At 46.8% G+C, this 16980-nt stretch overlaps 1 protein-coding gene across 4 annotated transcripts in view; it reads right to left on the bottom strand.

Annotated features, from left to right (window-relative positions):
• The window catches only part of CACNA1B (calcium voltage-gated channel subunit alpha1 B), a 329048-nt gene that overhangs the window by 307457 nt on the left and 4611 nt on the right, over window positions 1-16980 (bottom strand). For all 4 annotated transcript variants that reach the window (XM_066562640.1, XM_066562637.1, XM_066562638.1 and 1 more), the window contains one exon: window positions 9393-9532. In XM_066562640.1, the coding sequence (XP_066418737.1) occupies window positions 9393-9532 (140 nt within the window). The remainder of the gene's footprint in view (window positions 1-9392; window positions 9533-16980) is intronic.

Here is a 16980-nt window from a genome sequence, read left to right as displayed (position 1 = left end):
TTCTCTCTGCTTTTCTTTATCTATCTCACCCTTATGAGACTTTGCTCTTAATTTTAACTCTCTCAGCCTTTTCACTTCTCCTTAAATGGACATTTCTTCAACACTTTAATCATTTTCACAGCCTTCATCCTAAGCTCCCATGCCCAAACTTTATTTAAGGATGCTGGTTCAGGGTGTTTGAGAGGGGGAAACTGAGCCAAAAGGCTGAAAGACTGAACTGTCCTCCTTTTTTAGTTCTTTTTAATTGGAAAATAAGCTGACAGCCCCAATTCAAGTTCTATTAAGTCCTTTTTGAACCAGAAACAAGCTACATCCAACCAAGTATTTCTGATTATCAGAGTTCTTCAGCACAGAAACATTTTGTAGCTGAAAAAGTCTCAGTCTTCTCCAAGCAGCTCAGTTTTGTCCTTCACTTCTGTACTTCTACATCATCCCATGGACCATCACGTGCTCCTAAAGCCTCAGTCTGACTCTGCGACCTTCCAGTTGTGCAGAGCCCTACAGGGAATTTGTGTAATGAGGCAAAGGAGGGGAGTCAGCCTTAACCCCTCTGCAGAAACTTCCTTAAGGAACAACCCTCTGCTCACAGATCCCTGGCTGAGAGCAGCCCTCGCCTCTCTGGAGAGCCCCAGGAACAATTTCTATTCCCAGGGAAGCCCAGCACTGCTCCAATCTCTACTTCTGATCCTTTCTTTGCTTAAATCTCACCCAGCCCAGCCTGAACTGACTTGAACTGAGCCAACAGCTAAACCCATTATTGTCTAAAATTGGGTTTAACTCAGGAGTGACCTGAACTTCTTGCTCCAGAGGGAGGCTTTTAAAATGCTGCAGCTGATCACGAGAATCACCTACACAAACACACCCAGCCCTGCAGCCAGCTCAGAAACCAAGACAACTCCAGCACTGACAGAATAAGAATATCCACCAGAAAAGCCTGACCTGTTTCCTGAATGCTCCACCCTGACATCACTGAGCAAATGAGTTTCTTGCATTTATCAATCCAAAACTCATGACAGGGGACTTTTTTAGCCTCCAAAATATGGGGAGATGGAGGAGGGAGGAGACACAATTGTGTCAGACATGGATTTAACTGATGCTGACCATGCCAAGAGGGAAAGGTTTCTCCTGTGTATTGTTTAGGTGGCCTTTGTGAGGATCAGGGAGTTCTCCAAAGCCTCTAAGCTCACCCCACAGGTTTGGTGTGTGCCACAGGAGGCAGGACTTCCTCAGCCTGAGCTGCTGGGCTTGCCCAGGGTAGAAGAGGAACCTTCCCACAGTCAGGTGTTCATCCAGAGGAGTCATCCTGCCGCTTGACCTCACTCATGTGGGATCCCTTCCTCTGTCCCACCCCCATCAGACCCTTCAGCACAGAGAAGATGCAAGACAGCTGAAGTTAAGCAAAAAAACACGTGGAATTGTGTGGAAAAGCATCTCCAGGTGCTGGTCCTGGGCTTAGCTTGACCTGGAATTCACACATCCTCTGGCTCCAGCTTCCAGCACGGGAGCCTGGCCCTGGCCAGAACATCCTACACAGCTCTTGGGTGGTTCAGCAAAAAAAGAATGGAAAATCAGTTACAAATCCAAGTTTTCTTGATGTTTTCAGGGAGCCCCAAGGAAGGGAATGGTCTGAGAGCCCCCAAAGCCTTTGGGGTGGGATGTGGATCCAAGGACAGGTGTGCAGACTCACTGTTGGCACTCAGGCTTAGATCACAACTAAAACCAGGCTGGTTTTCCAAATCCTCACCCTTTTCCTTCCCTTTCCTCCCTTTTCCACAGTCACAGGCAGGTTCTTCTCCCCTGAGATGAGCAGGCACTTTGCCATCCAAAGCTGCTCCCTTGGAACTGGGACACAGCAGCAGAAGCACCATTTGAGAAGCAGGAGTCTGAGGTAACCTGCACCCTCCTCCTCATCTAATTATGGGACAGCACTCAACACCACACACAGCACTTGGGTATTTTGGGCTTGGTGATTTTTTTGCTTGTTTGTTTTTAAACAAGGAAGCATTAAAAATAAGAAATTAAAGCCCTTTGGAGCTGCAGTTTGATTCACTGGTTTGGGGTTAAATTCCCAGTATCCACACCCAGCTCCAAGAGCAGCTACTAAAGTTTTCCACCTCTAGGTGCTCACAGGACATGGTTGCCAGGGCAGGATCACACATTAGGAGCAGATCCCCAGGTCCAGAGTCCTCTTCCCACCTGCAGACTCCACAATTGCCTGTGCAGCTGCTTCCCTCACAAGAGACAATATTTCCCTGCCACCCACCTGCCTTTGAGAGCCATAAAAAGCTAAAAATACTGTCTGGACTCTGGACTAATGATCCTGCCTGCCTTTGATAAAGCCCTGGCTGCCATGAGGAGCAACCCTTGCTTTCATTTGGGATGGTCACTTCCACTTGACAGCGGCCCAGCTTCAGAGAGAGGTAAACACCCATAAATATTGTCTGGCAGCCCCTCTTTGTGAGCACAAAGCTTCCAGGAGGCACAAACAGGCACAAAATGTGGAAATGGATACGAGATGGAAACCTGGATGGTTTTATTTCCTCTCTCTTTAATAGAAAGGGAGGTTGTTTGTGCCTCAACTTCCAGGCTCCTTGTGCTGTTCCATCATTATCCCTTCTCATCCCAGGTATTCGATACCTCGCAGTCCCTTTTAATAAAGTAAGAGAGCAGCACATTAATCTCATTATCTGTTTGCCCTTGAGAGGTTCTCTGACCTGAAACGTTTGGTTTGCCACCACCAGAGCAGAGCCAGAGCAGGATAATTTCTGTCAGGGAAGGGCTGTCCCCACCTGCAGCTCCTCTGAGGGGCTGGGACCATCTGCAGCCTTCCTCTAAGCACAGCCCAGAGTCCTCCTCTGCCCAGGAAAGTCTCCTGATTTAGCAGCCAGCCACACAATTACTCACCCACCCGCTTCTCTCAACCTGCCTCCAGCCACCCCCACCAAAATCGATGCAGAAAAGCCACTACAAGCAACAAAAAAAGACACGAGCCCTAATTAACACAGCAAGAGGCTCAGCACGGCCTGGGGCCCCCTTTGCTCAGAGAAACAAGCCCAGAGAGAAAACATGCTCCAGTCCCAAGGAAGCTGCTGCCCACTGGGCAAAAAAGGAAATGGGGACATTTGCCAGATGGGTTTAGAGCCCTCAAACCCTTCTTCCCTGCCCAGTCTTCTCTGAAGGGAATGGTTCCTGCAGCTCCCCAGGAACCCAGACAACCAAGGGGCAGAGGATAGAACAATTTCTGTTCAACCTGAGAGCTCAAACACTCTCCTCCCTCCCAGTTACAAACGCTCTCTGTTTCAAAAATGAAAATTTGGTGTCTTGGCATCCTCCCTTTCTGCCCTCACCCACCAGCCAGAGCACCAGGTAACACCTTACAGGTAAATTCCCTGTGTCTTGTCCACCTGTATCTGATTTAATTTCAGAAGGGGGCCTTTGCTCTTCTGAGCCAGCGAGTGTCCAACCATCACTGGAGCATAAAAAAAAATTGAACACAAGGATCAGCTGCATTAAAATCCATAAAAGCTTTGCTCCTTTCATGACTCATGCACGGTGCTGACAGCACTCGCCCCGAGTCCATCACCACCCTGAGCAAACAGCTCCTTTTCTTTGTGACAGCCAAACAGGACTGAACCTGTTCCTCCTCAAAGTGTCCCTTTTCCCAACTCCTGTTGTTGCTCTGCTTTGCTTTCTAGCACACAAGTGCCAAAATTTCCACATTGGGAAAGCAGAGGAAGATCTGCACTTCCCTGCATCTCCAGTCCCAGAGCTGATAAACAAAACATTGAGCAACCACCTAAAGGGGTGCTGCAGGGCAGCCAAGGGGGCTGATTTCATTTGAATTTCATTTTTCTAATTAGTTCTGTGGTTATTTGCAGGTGGAATATAGAATCAAAGGATCACAGAAAGGTTTGGGTTAGACCTTAAAGCCCACCCAGTGCCACCCCTGCCATGGCAGGGACACCTCCCACTGTCCCAGGCTGCTCCAAGCCCATCCAGCCTGGCCTTGGGCACTGCCAGGGATCCAGGGGCAGCCACAGCTGCTCTGGGCAACCTCTGACAAGGCCTGCCCACCATCACAGGGAAGGATTTTTTTTCTTAATATCTCATCTAAACCTCCCTCGTGTTTGAAGCCATTTCGTCTCGTTACCCTTGTACACAAAGTACACCAGAGCCAGTCCCAGAGCTCAGATATCCTCATTTGAGGGCCTCTGAAGCACAGGAACATACACATGGAGAGAAAGAAATGCTGGAGCCAAAGCTTCCATAAGTATTTGACAACTTTAAGAATCCCAGCCCTCATCAAGGTGTTTCCTTCTCCAACACTTCCCTGGTCACATCTCCCCCCACACCCTGTCTGGGAGGTACATCCACCTGAAAGGAGCAGATCCGAGGTCCAAACCTGCTGCACAGCCAAGGCTGGGTGGTTCCTGTGCCTCCCACTCTGTCACTCATCCCTGCACCCAAGGCTGCTGCTCCTCAAACACAGCACCAGGAATAGCAGCTCCCACTGCCCACATAGCAGGATGATCCTGGTAACCAGCAACGCTCACATCGAGCATGAGCAGGCCTTTATGCTGTTACTAAATGAGTTGCCTTCCAAATTATTAGCAGCATCAGGAGCTGGGAGCACATTTCTCAGACAATCAAGATAATTCTGGCTTTTGTAATTTGTTCCAGACAGGCTGAGACATCCGTACCCGCGCAGAGACTTTGTGCACATCGTTTGGCAGCTCCGGGGCTGGCACACGCTGTCTCTGCCAGTCCCACCCAGAGATGCAGGCAGCTGATCCAACTGGCTCAAGAAGCCACCAGGACTCTTCGAGAGTGTTTAATCCAGGCTGATTGGAAGCCAAAAGAAATTAATTCTGCTCATAAAGGGCAGAGCACAATCCTGTCAAGCACTCCATTATTTCATAGCGGCCTTTAGCCACTCTTGGTGTTGGACAAACACCACGTGGTTGTGGTCACTCCATGAGGATGTGGCAGAACTGGGGAAGGACCAGAGCAGCAGCAAAGGTGTGTGGTGCACAGAAAAGCCCTCAGGTCAAGGGAGGTTGGGCAGCATAAATCTCTGACTGGGGAAAAGCTGGCATTTCCTAAAGCCATAGGCATGCAGAAAAAGGAATTCTTCTTCAAACATTACTAGAAGGCACCAAGGGGAACCTCAGGTAGCTGGTGATGAAAAAGGGACAAGCAGCTCCTTTCTTGGGGTGTGGAGTTAAACCCTACAGCCCATTATCCATGCTATGGAAACCAAAAGTATAAACAAGCTCCAAAACACAACTGAGGGCAGACCCCAAAGCCCATCATCCATGATATGGAAACCAAAAGTATAAACAAGCTCCAAAACACAACTGAGGGCAGACCCCTTGGACATCACAGTTTAAAAGCCCCTTTTTTCCCCTCTGAAAAATGCCAAGACATCCGAATTTTGGGACTCAAAGATCAGTATCATTCTGACCATGCCTTGTTCCCCATTCTTGCCCTCAGCGTACAGCCCTTGACACCAGCTCCATGCAAACCCAGAAATTCTTCAGGCTTTGCATCCAAAACCCAGGAGAAAATCTCTCATGAACTCCAAAAGGAAAAGATCTGAACCCTCCAGGCCCTGAATCCAGGCTCATGGCTCCAGCTGAGGGGACAGCACAAATTTGTTCCCAAAACAACTGTGGATTTCTAAAATTTTCAACCCAAAACACATAGCAACAGAATTAAAAAATCCCTTTGCCTCCACCTTGGAAAAAGTGCATTAAGATCATCCAATCCCAGGCCAACTGAGAAACTGCATTTTTGTGTGATTTAGAGCTACTAATGGGTGATGTCACCACTGGAGCCAGTGCAATCCCACAGAAACATGGAAATAAAATGAGCAGGAGCCATAAAATGTGTGTTTTTCTCCCCAACAGCAACAGGCCCATCCCAGCAGGGGCAGCTTTCATTGAGACTCGTCTACAACTGATGGAGATCACAAGAAATCACCACATAAATCACAGAGGTAACAATATCTCTCAAGGAGAGCACCCTGTTCTTTTCCCAGGCCTTTGTTAACAGCAGATCCACAGGTTTCCTTGGAAGCAAATGAGAAATAGGCACCACAGCATTGCTGGGAAAAGAAAGCAAGGGAGTGTTTTCTGGAACAACAAACCAAAGCCATTTTGGGCCACTATCTGTTAGACTCGAGTTTAGCTCAATAAGATATTGATCCTGGCTGCATGGAACACAGCCTTGATGTATTTCCTGATTAACAAGTTCTGCTGCCTGCTTTTGACAAACAAAATCTCCCTCATTGCAGGTAGATAAAAAATATATTTATCAATAATTCCAGGGTGCAGGCATTGAGTAACCAAAAAAAAAATAAAATAAAGGGTTGGAAAAAGCAGGTGGGAAGGATTGCTGCATGATCACTGGAATATTTACACAAGGCTAAGTTCAATCAATGCAGAGCCTTCCCCCACAGCCTCCTCCAAAGCACACCCAGACTCTGGCTGGCCTTTTTCCTATGGAAACAGAGAATGAGAGCAGAGCTGCTCTTTGCTTTTCTGGTGCTTAGCTAAAAGCTGAAAATGAGATCAGGTTTTCTGGCATTCACCATTTACCTTAATAAAAACAAGCACTCAGAGGATTAGCAGGTACACAACTCTGTGTGGGGTATCACAGAACGTTTTCATGATCTTTCAAGCTTACACAGAAATAAAAAAAAATAAAAGGAGAGGACTCAAAATCCCTCCATAATATAGAAGATCAATGTAAAACTGAGCTTGGGAGCTGAGCACTGCCTGGGAAACATGAAGTAACATTTTCAAGTAGAAATCTTGCACATATGGCAAAGGAAAGCTTTTGATAGAGTAGCAAAATGATATTTCAAAAACTGATGTCCTACCTATCTATATTTATAAGAACACATTAAGTACTGGCTTAGCACTGTCCTTTTTTATTATTCCCTAATAAATTACAGCTTGATCATTTTTTGAAACACACGAATCCAAGTCTGCCTTCCATGGAAATGAGAATGAAGGTCCCACTTGTGTCACCACCTCACAGCCCACCCCTGGAGGGTCTGTCAGCAGGAAATTTCTCACTCATCAAGCTGACTTTGAAGTCTTGATGCAGAAGCAAGGAGGATTTTGTCTCAAATAAACAGCCCTGCACAGGTTTCCCCTCTCACCTGAGCTCGTGCAGGCAGTGGCACATGAAAGTGTTCTGGCCACTGAAGGAAACCCAAGGAAGAGGAACTCCAGATTTCCAGCACAGCCCCATGGCAACGCAGGAGTGAGCTGAGAACTTAATCATGATCTGGGCAGTGCAGAGCAAAACACACCAGGCTACAGAGAAAACACTAATTCAATGCCCTGTGTGAAGCTACAGAGCTTTCAGTGCTCCCTCCACCTGGACTAGAAATATTCAGGAAAGCAACAAACCAAGCATGAGTAACTCTGTTATTTTCAGTACCTTCCCCCTAACGCCAAAAATCGGGCACAAGCTCAAGTGCCTTGTTAAATGCAGCCCTCGAATTACAAGGATTAGAGGTCTGGATTTCCTCAGTGGAGATGACTCTTGGGCTTGAAGCTGATGAGTTGAGCCTTTGCCACCCCTGCACTGCTGCCTGGTGGGAAGCCCTTGTACGAGACAATTTCAGCAGGGCCCAGTTGGTGTCACCATTGGAAACAGCAGCGGTGACGTTAACAGGATGGCACTTCAAAGGAACCCGCGGGGCTGCAGATGGCACCGGGGGTCCTTGTTCCAGCTGTCTCATCAAGCTGATATCCCACAATTATTTTCCAGGATCAAACAGTGCTGCAAGCAGCAGCTCCCACGGCACCGGGGAGACGCCGCTCGTTCCAGGGGGATCCCGCGGCCGCTTCGGCTGCGACGCTTGGAATGTGTCAGTTGTAAAATAAAACCAACAAACTCTGGAGTCTTGTGTTTATGGAGGGGAAAAAAAAATAATAATAATAAAAGGAATTCAAGCCATGCCTAGACAATATGGCTGGGATTCAGAAAAGCTTTTCTGTGGAGCCTGGACTTTAGGTAGAGAATCACTGGAGTCAGCTGAATTCCAGCATATAGTGGAATGCTTTGCTGTAGGATAAATTCAGCCAAAGCCAAAGTCCTTTCCAGAATCAGGGCCTTGATTTTATATTTTTTTAAACACAAACAATGATGTGGAGCTAACTAGGAATCAGAACAGAGTGTCAGTGAGAATAATTGCAGCATCTGTGCTAATTCTCTTTTCATCCTGGTACCCCCTGCTTCTAAGTATGGAAATCTGATTCTCCTTGTGCTTCCACTGAAGTTTCTATTGATTAAATACCCAGCCCCAGCAGCAGGAGAATCAAGCCCTGAATATTTATTCTCTTCCTCTTAATACATCAAGAATTCCCTTTGGCCTCTCAAGTGCTGTATCACAGGGTGCCATGAATGCAAATGGAATTACAGTGATCATGTAGCTAATGAATACATTTGTATACGTATGCAAGCACTTCCCTACTCCACACCACCACCAGGAGCAGGGAATATCCACACACACAGGCAGGCAAGGTGTGGGAAAGGATGGATATGGGAAGCACATCAATAGCAGGAGCCAGGCTGCAGTTTCTGGGGAGAAATGAACTGAAATCCTTCCAAGACGAAGGCTGCAAGCTCAGGACCTCACGCAGACCTTTGGATCGTTTCCTCTGAAGCTTTAAAGCCCAATTTGTAGACTAGAAGTGTTCATGTTTATGTTTTCATTATCCACCAGCATCACCCTCTATTTATATAAATAGACAGAAACTGCTGCAATGCATAATGTAAAATATTGTCAGCATTTCCAAGGGAGAGATCAGTGATATCATCTCAAAGCAGGGTACAAAATGCACACGTAACCTTTTCACCTCCATCCTTAATAAGACATTTTGAATTCTTTTCAAACACCTTTGAATTCTTTTGAGAAAAGTTATTTTATAAGGGAATGAATTCATTCTTGCAGAAACTTGGCTGATTTCAGAGTTGTAACAGCTTAAAACCAGGATGCATTTAATTTGTTAGCACTCTCCATGTTGACTTCTAAAGTCATCCTGTAACGTCCGAAAATAAATTGATTTAAATCAGGTTCAAGTACCAGTGGCAATTAGAACCAGCAAAGTCACAGAAATGTCAGGAGGTGTCTGGATCAGACACACACTGGAATATCTACAAAGAAATATCCTCAAAACCACTTTTGAGTTGGTTCAAATGCTTGGCAAGTGACTCATTCAGCACAAGAGCCATTCTTTGGATTTACTACAGCCAGAAATGCAGGATTTTAGTGCTACTCCACTCCAGTCAATCCCAGCCCAACCCAGAGCAAACAAACACCACAAATGAGGGTGAGAGCCCCGTTAAGCTCAGGGGGAGAGGAGGTCACCTACCCTGTGAGGACCACGACAAAATCCATCACGTTCCAGCCGTTGCGCAGGTAAGAGCCTTTGTGAAAAACAAAGCCCAGAGCGATGATTTTGATACCAGCTTCAAAACAAAATATTCCAATAAAGTACGGCTCAGTGTCATCCTGGAAAAGAAGGGAAATGAAAGGAGTCAAGGAGATATCCATGTTCCTGCTGTGATAAGCAGTCCTCTAAACAGCTACAGGCAGCAACTTCACACCTTTTCCATTCTTTGAACAGAGCTGAAATTAAAGGTTTAAATTTGTTGGGAGTAAGATCACAGAGGAATTTCATTATTGTTTCTCTGAAATGAATTTTCTTTACAAATTGGCAATCCTATTGGCCTTCATCCTGATGGTTTCACACCACACTTTCCACCTTTACAGAATGTTCTGGAGGGAATTTTGATGTGGAAATTTTGCTCTAAGGGTATATTGAAATTAGAGATGACAGGTTTCTGGAGTTATTGGCATGGAAAATGTTCCACAACTCATCCAGGAGCCTGAAACAAGAGGGTGTCTTGGGGAGCAACAGTCAGCCACAGCAAGCCTGACTGCACTGACAGGAAATTATTTATCATTTATTCCATCAGTTCTTTATTTGCTCCTTCTCCTCCATTTAATCAATTTTCACAGCTGCAGCCTCATTTGTTTTCCTTTCACTGGGGATGTGGTTCAGGGAGAAATCCCCAACCCCTCCCATGAACAGCAGGAGCAGCAAGATTTGTGTCTGGGGTCCATGGTACAGACTAACATTTCCCTTGGGATTGCAGATTCGTGTCCTTGCTCACTACACTGAAAAACAAGCTCGGTCTCTACAGTTTTACTAAACCTTTCATTCCATCTCTGCACCAGATCTCTCAGGATTAGACTTTATAGACTGGAGTTTCAACACAAATTCAGTGCCAAATGGGAGCATTCACATTTGGAAGGAAGATTTGGGCAAGAAATGAGAACAAAGCAAGATGTAAAAGTAATGGGCATCACTTTCAAGAACTTGTTCATCAGCTTTGGCACCAATAACCAATTTCCAAATGTGCCTTAGATCCTGGTTTGCAGTTGACTTCAGTGGAAGTAAAGCAGCCCTACCCAAATAAGAAGCAAACTTCCACACTGAGAGATTAGAAATGTCTTTTCCAGTGGCTTTGGCATTTCTGGCCACCAGAACCAAAGAGCTGAGTTTTCCCAATGACAATAGGGGATTGTTTGTTCTCTGATAGAAAAAAAGCAGGAATGTCGAGGCTTGTGGCCCCAGAACCAGGGAAGAAGCAGGTTTGACACAAGCCCAGCAACTCCTGCCCAACTCTGGCACAGACCCACACTTCAGGACAGCATTTGCTCCAGAAATTGAGACTTTCACCCCCAAAAGTTGGGTCTGTTCAGTCTTGAGAGGTGATGCTGAGAGGGGCCCTCAGCCCTGGGTGTCCCTCTGTGTCCCCCTGTCTGTCCCTGTGTGCAGAGGTCAGAGCAGGCCCAGGCTCTGCTCCAGGCCCAGCCATGGCCCCAGAGCCACGGGCAGGGCCTGAGCTCAGCAATTCCCCTGCCCAGGAGGCAGAACTGCTGCCCTGGGCAGTGCCAGCCCTGAGCAGAGCCCAGGGAGGCTCTGGGGTCTCCCTGACCAGGAACATTCCAGAACCATCATCCCTGTGCCCTGGGGTGGCCCTGCTGGAGCAGAGAGGTGGCACCATGACCCCACTGTGGTCCCCTCAAGCTGACCCATGCTAGGATCTGTAATGTGGCAGCATAGCCCTCCCAAGGAGGCTTGGCTGGACATGACCCAGCTCAGCAAGTCCAGCAGAGAGCTCCAATCTCTGAGGATGCCTCCAAGCTGCTGGAAAACACAACCCCTGGAGAAGTTTTCCATCAGCTGCTGTTTGAGTTCCCCATGTCCCTACACACCTCAGTGGGAACAGCTCTTCCACCATTCCACCTTTCACCCCCTGTTACCTCTATTCCCCTGCACCTTTCTGACCTCACAGCCCCAGCAGCTCCACCTGCCCTGTCCCAGTGTGAGGTGACAGTCACCTGCAGAGACACTCACAGGTGCTGCCTGGCCAGCAAAACAGAGCAGGGGCCTGTTAAAGGGCACTGGGCCCCTGGCTGAAATGGAGAGCAGAAAATGAAAACCCAGCCCCCAAACTGCCTTCCTCTCCAGCCAAGGAGGGCTTTGCACAAGCAGCAGCACCTCCAAGCCCTCTGTCCCTCACCAATGCTGCTCAGAGGACACAGGAGCCACCCCTGCCCGACCTCCAGCTGCCCCTCTCAGAGCTGTTTACCCACAGAGAATCAGGAACAAAGGCCACCAGACCTTTTGTGACCTTCAACAGAAATCCTACACATCTTCCAGCAGCTGCTCAACAGTGAGAGCTGGAGGCATCCCAGGGCTCCAACCCAGCACAGAAAAGAGGGAAGAAGGGGTCAGAAACGGGTCAAAACTCATCCTAATTCCAGGAGAAGTTCCTTACAACTCCTCATGGATACAGGAGCCCTCTGACAGCCCAATCCACCTGCTCCTCAACAGCTCCAGGTAATGTCTGCACACAAAGGCCTCCCAGCCCATCCCAAATCCCCATCCCACAACTACTCATGTGCCTCTAAAAATAGCTCTTCTAAGACACACAAAAAAAGCTACCTTTACCCACATCCACTCCTCCACATTACTCCCTCACTTCCTTGAAGCCTGGTATCTACTCCAGGCTCTGCTCAATCTAGGTCAGGTGCCTGGTGATTACAGCTCCCAGCTTTAAAGAGCCAGGCTCCAGGTACTCCAGGGTTTGATGGGATGTGCTCTTCCCAAAGCTAGGGCTACACAGAGCTCTTAGGAAGTGGGTCAGGAGTTTTTGTCAGCTTCTAGGGAAGCAGGAAGCCTTGTAGATGGATTTGGATATTTATTACAAAGAGAAACTCTCATCTGTAGGGTTGGCAGGGAGTAGCTGAGGAAATAAGAGGCAAAAGAAAGAAAGTCTTTTCTAAAGCCTGCCTAAATTTACACTGACTCAGCCCAAGAATCAGGGCAGTGACAACAAGATGAAAAGTAAAATTTATGCCCCTCTAGGGAGATGTTGTCTTATATATTACAACAGTTCTATTAGCATTATAGGTTGTCTTATATATCAAGAGTGCAAGGATTCCATAGCACCAGAGTTTCATACCTCCTCAATGTTTCCTGTAGGCAGCTCCTTTAAGCACTGACTGTTCTTGGTCCTTGCAGCAGCCATCTGACTTCTCTGACTCCTTTTATGCCACTTGTTCTTATTGGCTACAGGTGTTGCCTGTTATCATCAGGCCTGCTCCTAATCTTCAGTAATAGGGACCAGCTGCAACTCGTTGGGGGATAAGATTACATTCTACATTACCTTCATTTACCCATACTGTGTCCTCCTACAGGGAGAGGTCCTGCAGCTGACAAAAAAAAGGATTTGTCTGACTGTGTGTGATGGAAGGAGGGAAGGACGTGGCTGAATGCCCTGTGCAGCACTGAAAGGGCCCTGCCTCAGCTCAGAGTCCCTGCTGGGACACCCTGAAACCCCTTCAGACCCAAGGCTGTGGCCCTGCTCGGGTTCCAGAGGGGCAGAGCAGGTGATGATGAGGATTCCTGCGCGTACTTGGAAGGAGGGCAGAGAATCTGGGCAGCAGCCAGAGCTGTGCCAGCAAGTTGTTTGCTGTGGACACAGCAGAGCTTGAGGCTGGGCCAAACACACATTTAATCAATATGTTTCTGATCAGAAACAACTTCTGAGTCTGGAAAGTCATTACCATCCCTACTTCACGTCCTAGTGTCTTTCCTTGGCCTTCAGATGTGACAGCCTGGAGAGGTTTGGGTGTGAAAGGCCTTGTTCATGCAAAGGTTAATATGAGCAGCTCACACATTACTGCTCTAAGTGCCTGTGGATGGGAGAAAGCATTCAATCCATTAGTAAATTGCCAGAGCTGTCACAGAGCTGAAAATGTGGGAAAAGTGATGTTCTGTCCTCACCTCCAAAACACCCAGGGGAGCCAAACACGCCGAGCCTGCAGAGAATATCCCACAGCCCCTCTGGTGTGGAAGAGCTTTTACAGCAATTTCTTAGAGCCAGAGAGAAGTTTGATAAGAGGAGCCACGTTCACCCGGGGAAGAATTTTCTACCAATGTCATTGACACAGAAACCAAGAAAGAAAGAAGGAGAAATAAGAGAAACCTGCAACTGCCTGTTCCAATGAGCACTTTGTTTGTCTTTCCTGACCAATGAGTAAAGTGTAAACTGATGAGTTTTGTAAGAGTGTATAAAAATCATGCATGCTAGAATAAAAACAGTTTGAAAATGGAGTGTGTTGCTTTGTGTTGTCTCCATCTCAACTATGACACTCTGGTGCCTCCCAACAGGGCCTGCCCCAGGGAAGGGCAGGGCAGAAAAGAGATTTCCTGTCCTGCAAGTTCTGGAATCATCACTGTCCTTCTGAGAGAGGTCTCCTGAGCTCCTCATGGGAAACTGAGCAATCAGGAAGGAGACAGGGAGGGAAGGAGGTCTTGGTGTGGACAGGCAAGAGCCTCATGAGCAAGGTACCCACGAGGCCACTGGGGGCTGGGATGGGAAGTTCCCATTCCCACATTTGGAGCTCTCACCACCAGGCTCTGGGCTGCTCAGAACAGCTCCCTCAGCATCTCTGCAGCTGCATCACCCCTGTGTGTACAAACAATGCAATATTCTTTGGGGCACAGGGAGGCTGACTGGGTGGAGATGGACAGGGGCAGACCTGTTCCACTGGACAATTCCTGGTGGAGATGGACAGGGGCAAAGCTGCTCCACTGGACAATTCCTGGTGGAGATGGACAGGGGCAAAGCTGCTCCACTGGACAATTCCTGGTGGAGATGGACAGGGGCAGACCTGTTCCACTGGACAATTCCTGGTGGAGATGGACAGGGGCAGACCTGTTCCACTGGACAATTCCTGGTGGAGATGGACAGGGGCAAAGCTGCTCCACTGGACAATTCCTGGTGGAGATGGACAGGGGCAAAGCTGCTCCACTGGACAATTCCTGGTGGAGATGGACAGGGGCAAAGCTGCTCCACTGGACAATTCCTGGTGGGAGGGAAACATTCCCAGCATCCAGAGCATGTGAGACTTCCAGCTCAGAGCAGGAAAGAGCCTCGGGGTAGGTCAGTCTGCTGCTGGTAGGAGAATGAGTTTGTTCCTCGTTTGATGATCGAGGACCTGAGCCAGTCCCCCAGTTCACCACTAAATGCTCTGATCACCAGACTGGGGCTTTCTCAGAGCCCTGATTTTGACCAGAATTTCCAGCCCAGAGCCAAATAATGCTTTTCTGTGCATTCTGAGAGTTCTCCTAAGCCAGACACTCCAAATCTTGGAATACTGCACATGTGCTCAGTTATCCTGTCTGACAATTACAGGAGCACAGAAAACAGCCCAGTGAGATTGCACTGCAGGATTATATCCTGGGTCTTGGGGAGATAAATAGAGGAAAATTTTGATTAAAAGACAAAAATAATTAAAATGTTTGCATGGGCTCCTCCCCATTTTTCCTCAGCTTTAACAATCCAATAATCTTTTTTTTTCTTTGTTTCTGTGGAACAAATTATCTGGGCAACTTCAGTTTTCCTTCAACAACTCTGCCAACATGTCCCAGTCACAAAAGACTTGCAATGTGTTCCTCATATCCTTAATATCTGATTAACTCTTCACTGATGATCTCCAATTTGGAGATTTTAATGAAACCAGGAGAAAAAAAAATAACAGCCATATCCATTAACCATTGCCCAAAAAAAGACCAATTCCATTCCTTATTGCTAAAGACAGCAATAAAGCACCTGCTGTTCTGCATGGACTTGGAATTTGGCTGAACAAACCTGAAAATGTATAGGAACATTTCCCCACTGTGGTTTAACACAGATTTGTAGCATTTTCGATGAAACAACTTCCAGTTTATAGAAATAACAGGGGAATTCTGAAGAGGTTTCACTTTGAAAACTAGAAGACAGTTTTTCTTGCTCACAATGCTTATTCTTTCCAGCTTATGTTGAAAATAAAAAGTATTTCATGACTTGTAAAGATTCTCAGTGTTACTCTATGAAAAATCACTTTGTACTTCAGAGTTCCAAATCTGCTGTAGTTAAAATGGCTTCAGGATATCTGGATCAAACATAAGGGTGCTTGGGACAAAAATGAGGGCTTAATTCTTCCTTCCTCTCTGAGGCAGAGCCAACAGGGCAGAGATTGTGCATTGAACTCACTCAGCTCTCTCACACTGCTCGGTGGCAATGCCAGTGCCCCCCTTTGGAATGATTTAGGCAGGATCTGAAGATGTGTGTGCGGTAAAATGGAATTAATACACTGGGAAAAGGACAATAAAATGCCTCTAGGATGCCCTTATAAATCGAGGGATACAGAGAAACATAAAACCAACATGAACCAAAGGATTGCCAAGCCAGAACATCCCTGAAACTGCTTTTCCTTTTGTTTATAGCCATGGAAGGCACTTCCCCAGCTCAGTCCTGGCTCTGAACCTGTGCTTTGGTCACACTCCCAGGCTGGCCTTGCCAACCAACCCCAAAGCACACAAAGACAGGTTTAATGGCAAAAAGATCTACATACAATCACTGATTTATTTTATCCTCGTGTCTTCTTAATTAAAAATAATTCCAATAGAGAGAGAAAGCAAGCCTTGTGCAGGAGGGCAGGCAGCAGGGGTGGATCCAGTTCCAAATCAGCACCAAACTCTGACCCTGACTGTCCAGATTCCTCACTAACACACTTTTTCCTGCTTCTGGAGAATGAGATTCTGAGAGTTGCCCACTGGCATGGGCCATCCTTGGGAACTGCAGCAAGCACTATTCAGAGGCTCTCGTTTCTGGCAGCAAGCCTAATGTTATCTTTGTTTGCATAATATAGCATCTACATGGAAAACACATATGGATCCCTATTTCCCCATCCTTTAAACATGCAGGATGAATGCATTTGGGCATGCAAGACGTTCCAGATCATTAAAAGTAGAGGAGAGTAAAAGGAGAAAAATCAAACCAAGAATTACACAGTTTTCCTCCTGTGATGATAAATGGGAGAATTATTTTGAAGCTATTCTTCTATTTTCTTTTGAAATAAGGTAATTGGACTCATTACCATAAAGCCTGCGGGTAAATTATTTTTCTCTGTAAGCTGGTTGCATTTTTTTTTGAAAGGAAGTGTAATCATCTGAACACAAAGTTTTCTTTGAAGGATCTGTGCTGTGGCAGGAAGAGACACACAAATCCTAAAAGGTTAGTCTGTTCTACCACTCCCTGGGAAAATTAAAATTACACAGAAGTTCATTTGATTCCAAAGATAATTCTAAGCATTCCTCAGCTCCTTCCTGTCCTGGTTTAGAGGCAACCTAAGTTTGAAGCCCTTCTGATCATAAGACAAGGTTCAGCTCTCTCCCGTGGCTGGGCAGGGCTGGCTGGAGTGATGAAGCATTCTTGTGCAGATGGGATTGGGAGGGGACAATTATCCTTGCTGTGACTGATTTTTTCTGATTGTCAGATCAGTGCCTGTCTGTTTACGTGTGGATCTTTAAAATACATCCAAACACTAGATCCAGA

This window comes from Molothrus aeneus, chromosome 19 (genome assembly GCF_037042795.1).
Source record: "Molothrus aeneus isolate 106 chromosome 19, BPBGC_Maene_1.0, whole genome shotgun sequence".
Lineage (NCBI taxonomy): Eukaryota > Metazoa > Chordata > Aves > Passeriformes > Icteridae > Molothrus > Molothrus aeneus.
Note: the sequence above shows the minus strand (reverse complement) of the source record. Positions and strands in the feature narration are given on the sequence as shown.